Raw genomic sequence first — 6,871 nt, 5'->3', positions numbered from 1 at the left:
AACCAAACGACTTGCACGTGACCTTGTGGCACAAGGACACGCCCGGTCCTGACCAAAACTACGAAGCCATGCTTAAGGCTGCTACGCCTATCATCTTGAGAGCAGCTTTCCTCTTACATGATGGTGAAAGCCGCGCTTGTGTAGTCATGCAGCCAGCTCCCTCTAGAATCGAAAATTTACACAAGACGGCCACCCCGCTCCATATCTCTTTGTTCCGACCTTTTTCATCCACATGGCAAAGCGTGGGATTCATGGCCAAAGACGGATTGGCTGCCCTTGACTGGACTCGAGATAGTTCTGGTGTTCTTTACAGTCCTTCTACCAAGCTTTTCAGAAGTGTCTTGAACCACATCTTTTTCCTTTCTTGTGGTGTGCATGCTAAAACTTGTTCTGAGAAAGCACCCTCAGCTTGACATTTTGTGTTGTCACCAGGAGATGAGCAGGTCCTCGCTGAGGTCCCGACTGATCTCTGGTCAACAGGGCCCTCTGACGTTGGGTTGGTGAAAAGTGCACTTCCTGTTGTCATTAGACCTAAGACTGAGTACCGTCCTTGTGTGCGACAGTATCCATTGAAACCCGATGCCCTGCAAGGCATCGCACCTGTTATTTCGGATTTGCTAAAAGCTGGTGTCATTATTCTCTGTCCTGATTCTCCTTGTAATACTCCGATTTTTCCTGTGAAGAAAGCGCCTCCTTCTGTCGGGTGGAGAATGGTGCAAGATTTGCAAGCAGTGAACAGCGCCGTCATTCAGAGGGCACCTTGTGTCCCTGACCCACACACCTTGTTGAATTCATTGACGCCTGATGCAAAGATATTCTCAGTAATTGATATTAGCAACGCTTTCTTCTCTGTTCCTGTTGCTGAAGAAAGCCAGTTTTGGTTTGCATTTACTTATGCTGGCTCGAGGTACACCTTTACCAGACTGCCCCAAGGGTACTGCGAAAGCCCAACTATCTATTCGCAGGTGATGGCGGCCAGCATGGCAAAATTTGTCCCGCCAAAGGGAAGTCAGATTTTGCTCTATGTTGATGACATTTTGATTGCTTCTCCTGATTTTGATTCTTGTCAGACGGACACACTTGCAGTGTTACATCACTTGGCGAAGGAAGGCCACAAGGTCAGCAAAAACAAGCTCCAACTGTGGTCCGAGGAAATTAAATATTTAGGACACAATCTTAGTTCCCAAGGTCGAACTATAATTGAGAGCAGGAAAGTTTCCATTTTGCAGGCCCCTAAACCACTCACTAAGAAACAAATGATGTCTTTTCTGGGTCTTGCTGGTTATTGCAGGAGCTGGGTGCCTGATTATGCCCAAATTGTCGCTCCTCTGTCCAAATTAATGTATGTTGAGGACATCTCGATGTCCACTCCACTAAAATGGACTCCTGAGGCGGAGGATGCATTTGTGTTGATCAAGCAGGCATTGGTCTCTAGCTCCACTCTAGCCTTGCCCAATTATGACAAACCGTTTGTCCAGACTGTTGATTGCAAAGGTCATTATATGACCTCTGTTTTGATGCAATCGCATGGCTTGAAACTTCGCCCTATTGCCTTTTATTCTTCTAAATTGGATAGTGTTGCTTGCGCTCTCCCACCATGTGTGAGGGCCGTGGTGGCGGCCTCCATGGCTGTGGAAAGCAGCGCCAGCGTTGTGTTGTTTCATCCTTTAACGCTGAAAGTTCCGCATGCAGTGTCAGCTCTTTTGCTACAAACAAACATGACCTTTTTGTCGCCTGCACGTCACTTGTCGTGCATGGCTACTTTGCTTTCCCAACCGCATCTGACCGTTGAGAGGTGCACAACACTCAATCCTGCTACTCTCATTCCTCTTCCGGATGACGGTGATTTCCATGATTGTGTCGATGCGGCCCAACAAGTAGCCAAGGCTCGGCCCGATCTGGAGGACACACCCTTGTCTGACGGTCACGTGGTTTTTGTTGATGGATCTTCGAAGAAAAATGCTCTTGGCGTGACCCTCTCTGGTTACGCTGTCGTTACAGCTGACGAGGTTTTGAAAGCTGTGAAACTGCCTTCCCATATGTCGGCACAGGCCGCTGAACTCATTGCTCTCACGGAAGCTTGCATTCTTTTCGCGAACAAGCCTGTCACCATTTGGACTGACAGTCAGTATGCTTTTGCCACAGTGCACGTCTTTGCTCAACAATGGAGCAACCGTGGCATGGTAACATCTACAGGCAAGCCCGTCACCCATTCGACATTGCTTCCCCAACTTTTGGACGCTGTCCAACTGCCCTCCAAGGTGGCGGTCTGCAAATGTGCTGCTCATACTACTAGGTCTGATCCTGTTTCTTTGGGTAACGCCTTCGCGGACAGGTCTGCCAAGGCTGCCGCTGAAGGCGTGCTCCATGTCCTCTCTTCTTGTACTGATAGCGTTTCCGTGTCTCACGTTTCTCCTGACGTGCTGCTTGACATGCAATCTCAAAGCCCCTCCCAGGAGCGCCTCTCTTGGGAGAAACGGGGCGCCATTAAAAATGACAATGGCCTTTTTGTGTGACCTCTGGGCAAGCCTATCTTGCCTCGGAACTTGTATAAGTGGGCTGCTATTTCGAGTCATGGGGTCACCCATGTCTCGACAGGGGGGATGGTGAAACAGATTGAGTCCATTTACACAGCATACGGGTTTGCTGGTTTTTCGCAACAATTTTGCAGAGCATGTTTGATTTGTGCTAAACACAATCCACAAGGTAACTTGCGACCTCGGAGAGGAAAATTTCCGACTCCATTGTATCCATTTCACACAATACATATGGATTACATCCAATTAAATAAGAGCGAGGGAAAAGAATATTGTTTGGTCATCATCGATGCGTTTTCTAAATGGGTAGAAGTTTTTCCCACTAGACATGCGGACGCACTAACAGTAGCAAAAGCATTGTGCAAAGACATTATTCCAAGATATGGCATTCCAGAAAAAATTTATAGTGACAATGGTCAACATTTTGTCAATCAAGTGGTGCAAAACATTGGGAGATTGTTCCACATAAATATAAAGAACCATTGTTCCTACCATCCACAGTCAGCTGGCTTGATTGAGCGTTTTAATGGTACTATAAAAAATAGACTAAAAAAATGCATGGAGGAAACTAAACGACCATGGACTCAGTGTCTAGATTTAGTGAAAATGTACATGAATGTTACAAGTACGACTGGGTTGACTCCCTATGAAACCATCTTTGGAAGACCATACAGGCTTCCTCAGTTTAAAAATGTTTGGGACGTGCCGGAAGAGGCCACTTTGGCCGACTACATGAGAAAAATGTTGGAACATGCTAAAAATCAGACCAGTAACATTACTGACCAACCCATCTCTCCGCAGGAGGACCCCAAAGTGGTTCCGGGAGACTGGGTCTTGATCAGGAGCATCAAGAAGAAGAATTGGCACTCGCCCAAGTGGGAAGGTCCCTTTTTAGTGCTTCTCACAACACCTAACGCTTTAAAAATAGCCGAACGTAACACGTGGATTCATTTGTCACACTGTAAAAAGGTGATCTCCGCAGACCCAACCTAAGTACGGAAGGTGTGCAAGTCTGGTAATAGTGCCTGATTCTGGTGTCAAGATCCAGGGTTGACACGAAAGCCAGCAGAAGCATTCCAAGCCACCAACCCGAAGCTCAGGGAGTTGACTCTGAGGAGATCTAAAACTAGGTGTTAAAATGCCGTTGGAACAGTGTCTTGCGAAGGTGCGGGATGGTTGCAAACCTTGGGAAGCATTCATTTGGATTTTTGTCATTTTTGGTTTCACTGTAGTTGGGACAGTGTGCTATATGCGTATCGGCCCTGTTTTTATAAAACACACGACTCCAGACAGTTCACCTGGAGTTTCCACTGTTCCTGATTTACCTGTAGTTTCCGCTGTTTCTGATTCACCTGATGTTTTTACTATTTCTGATTATGAGTTTTACAAACTTTGTTCGACGGATAACGATCCTAGGCACAGTCGCGATAGTTCCGTTGGTTCCCGATATTGTCCATGGGATGATGTTGCTTCGCGTAGACATAGGCGTGAGGTCTCGTCCATTAGGCCCACCTTTAAACACTGCACGCCTGCTCTCGTTCACGACGGTATTTCCTGCGTGCCATGGCGCATAGCCAACGCGTACCTACATTCATTGGCGTTCACCGTGGCCCCAAACACGGCTTCCACTATCACCGTGCCCTTGAAGAGTTTGAAAGGTACCCGACAAGACTGGCTCACTACGGGTGACAAATGGCCTGGGTATTGGTGGTATTTGACTGTCAATCCAGACATTTCGGACTGGAGCGCCTTCGTCACCTCGCAGGTACCAGGTTACTGGCCTCCTGGCTCCAGTGAAGAAGCTGTGTTTTTTGCTAAACGTATCACTTTGAAGAACCAAGGCTCAAGCCTTCTTTTGACCGTTACACTCCCTGATGACACGGTTCGGCCCCCTCACGCTACCCTGCTCAATACTTCCTGTTGGGGTTTTCAGTTGTGGGCTTGGTCCTCTGGGAAGGATCCTCAGTTTCCTATTGTCCTTTGCGTTAACAAAACTATGCGGGGCGCTGACAGTCCCGTGTTGAGCGACTTTTCCAAAACATCTGGGGCAGTGATTACGAGCGTGGCCCTCACCGATGTAGACAGTCACTTTGTGGCCTCCACAGGTATGAGTGGCCAGACTAACAATTGGCTCCTCATGGCCGAGCAAGCTGCTAATGTGACTAACACCAGTTGCGTTGTGTGTATGGGCCCACGGCCCCTCTTGAGAATCATTCCCGCGAGTGTGGCTCCTGAGTGTGCGATTTTTGTGATGTCTACCCCTTCCATTCCGTCTGCTCATCCTTGCTCCAGTTGGGACAAGGTCTATCCCGTTTCCTCCTTGGCAAAGTCCAAACCCCTTTTTTCCACTGATGTTGCTAAAGGTAATTTCACGTGCATCAAGTTGCCCGGTACCGGCGCAAGCCTAGGCGTTTTGTCAGCTCCTTTGTGCACTTCCCTGTTTTATGGCGCTGCCTTTTTCTCACCCATCGCTCGTAGTGATATTTGGTTTTGGTGCAACACTGACAAACTTTATGATAGTCTCCCTTTTAATAGCTCTGGTACTTGCGCTTTGGTGACCCTTTTGCTTCCCGTTTTATTAATGCCCGCATCTACTCATGAGCTAGACGTTTTTGTTGATTCTTTTGTGCCCCGACCCTGGTCGAGGGCTAAGCGGAGTGCCGAGTGGCAAGGCGCGGCGGATCCGACCTATATAGATGCCATTGGAGTTCCCAGAGGAGTGCCGGATGAGTATAAGCTGGTGAACCAGATAGCAGCTGGTTTCGAATCCTCCATTTGTTGGTGGTGCACCCTTAACAAAAATGTTGACAGGATCAATTACATCCACTACAACGTGCAGAGGCTTGGAAATTGGACCGAGGCGGGCTTCAGAGCGGTCCACTCCCAGCTGGCCGCGACTTCCCTCATGGCTTTCCAGAACCGGATGGCCCTTGACATGCTACTCGCTAAGGAGGGCGGTGTCTGCGCCATGTTCGGTGAGCAATGCTGCACTTTTATCCCAAATAACACTGCAGCCGGCGGAAGCCTGTCCCTGGCCCTTGAGGGTTTGAGGACCTTGAATGGGAAGATGAAGGACCACAGTGGTGTGAACACGGAGGTTTGGAACAGCTGGCTGAATGTGTTCGGCAAGTACCGCACCCTGGTTTCCTCGGTCCTTGTCTCCCTTGCCGTTTTTTCTGCTGTTTTGACCTTGTGTGGATGTTGTTGCATTCCGTGTCTCCGGTCCCTAATTAATAAATTGATTACAACTGCTATCTCTCCGCCGGCTGACGCTTTTCCGTTGCTCCCTGAGGACGACTTTGAGCTCCCACGGCCCCCGAGTTGTCATCTTCGCATTGACTCCATTGATGAGGCCCCCGCTGTGGACCTGTCCGACCTTTTTCCTGAGTCCGACGTTGTCTGATTGGCTTCGGTCGCCTCCCGGGTGTAAATTTGTTCTTATGACGTATGATCCTGCGGCTGAAAATCTTTTGAAGTAGCCTTTGGGTGATTTGAGGGTCTCTGAGAACTTATGATAAACAGGGGGGAATTGTTGGAAAATTGTATATATATGTTATCATGCGTTCTCTTTTGGTTTCTATATTACTATATTACAGTAAATGATGTCTCGTTAGATCTACCGTTAGATTAGATCTGCGTACGTGCGTACGTTGTTCTGCTTTGCTGTTCTTATGTCCACCACAGAATACCACATCAGCCAAGGTGTGAGGTCTTGTCTCGGTCAGCGAGAGACAGCAGCAACGACATTGTGTCAGCCTTCCTCAAGTGGCTGACTCGGCACCTCACACCCTCAAGAAATGGAGCGCTGGGAGCGCCCCTGGTCCTTGCTGATAAGACTGCTTGAACCCATTGAACTTGATGAACTCTGTTTGCTTCTTCCTATGTCGCCACATTAGCATAACGTTTGCAGTAATCTACACACACCAGAAGTTTCCTGCGCTTACCAAAAGCAGAAACCGTTTGCGCTTCCCCCTACCCTTATTTGGTTTCTGCTACACATGTGATGAGGAAAATTCCCCAAATAAAGAGAGCAAGGATGCAGACAGACTTTAGTGTAGGTTGGGCATTGTAAACTGTCTGTACTGCACTCCTTGCGCAAGCTACGACTCAATATTCTGCCTCACTTGTGGTCTGTCCGTTGGTGCGTTTCTCTTAACATTTATTCACTCTGTCTGTAAAAACCTAACAATTTTATTGCTTAAATCGCATTTTCTCGGCGAGCTGAGCACTTTTTCTGAATTGTGCCGCTCCCGTCACTCTGGTTAGGTTGGCATCGAAAAAAACGCTCTCGGGTGCTTTAGAGTGCCGAGTTTATCACTGCGCATGAAGAAATG

At 48.2% G+C, this 6,871-nt stretch overlaps 1 protein-coding gene across 2 annotated transcripts; it reads left to right on the top strand.

Moving 5' to 3' along the window:
• Positions 1–710: 710 nt before the first annotated feature.
• LOC133148532 (uncharacterized) lies at positions 711–6,626 on the top strand. Of its 2 annotated transcripts, none has more exons than XM_061271568.1 (2): positions 711–965; positions 4,303–6,626. In XM_061271568.1, exons 1-2 carry the CDS (start codon positions 711–713, stop codon positions 5,938–5,940), a joined length of 1,893 nt encoding a protein of 630 aa, XP_061127552.1. In that variant the 3' UTR covers positions 5,941–6,626. The 2 variants fall into 2 exon arrangements, with proteins under 2 accessions (XP_061127552.1, XP_061127553.1); XM_061271569.1 differs by lacking the exon at positions 711–965 and having other exon boundaries at positions 3,676–5,512; positions 5,830–6,626.
• The last annotated feature ends 245 nt before the right edge of the window (positions 6,627–6,871 follow it).

Source organism: Syngnathus typhle, unplaced genomic scaffold (genome assembly GCF_033458585.1).
Source record: "Syngnathus typhle isolate RoL2023-S1 ecotype Sweden unplaced genomic scaffold, RoL_Styp_1.0 HiC_scaffold_100, whole genome shotgun sequence".
NCBI classification, from domain to species: domain Eukaryota; kingdom Metazoa; phylum Chordata; class Actinopteri; order Syngnathiformes; family Syngnathidae; genus Syngnathus; species Syngnathus typhle.
This window is presented reverse-complemented; position numbering and strand designations above follow the sequence as displayed.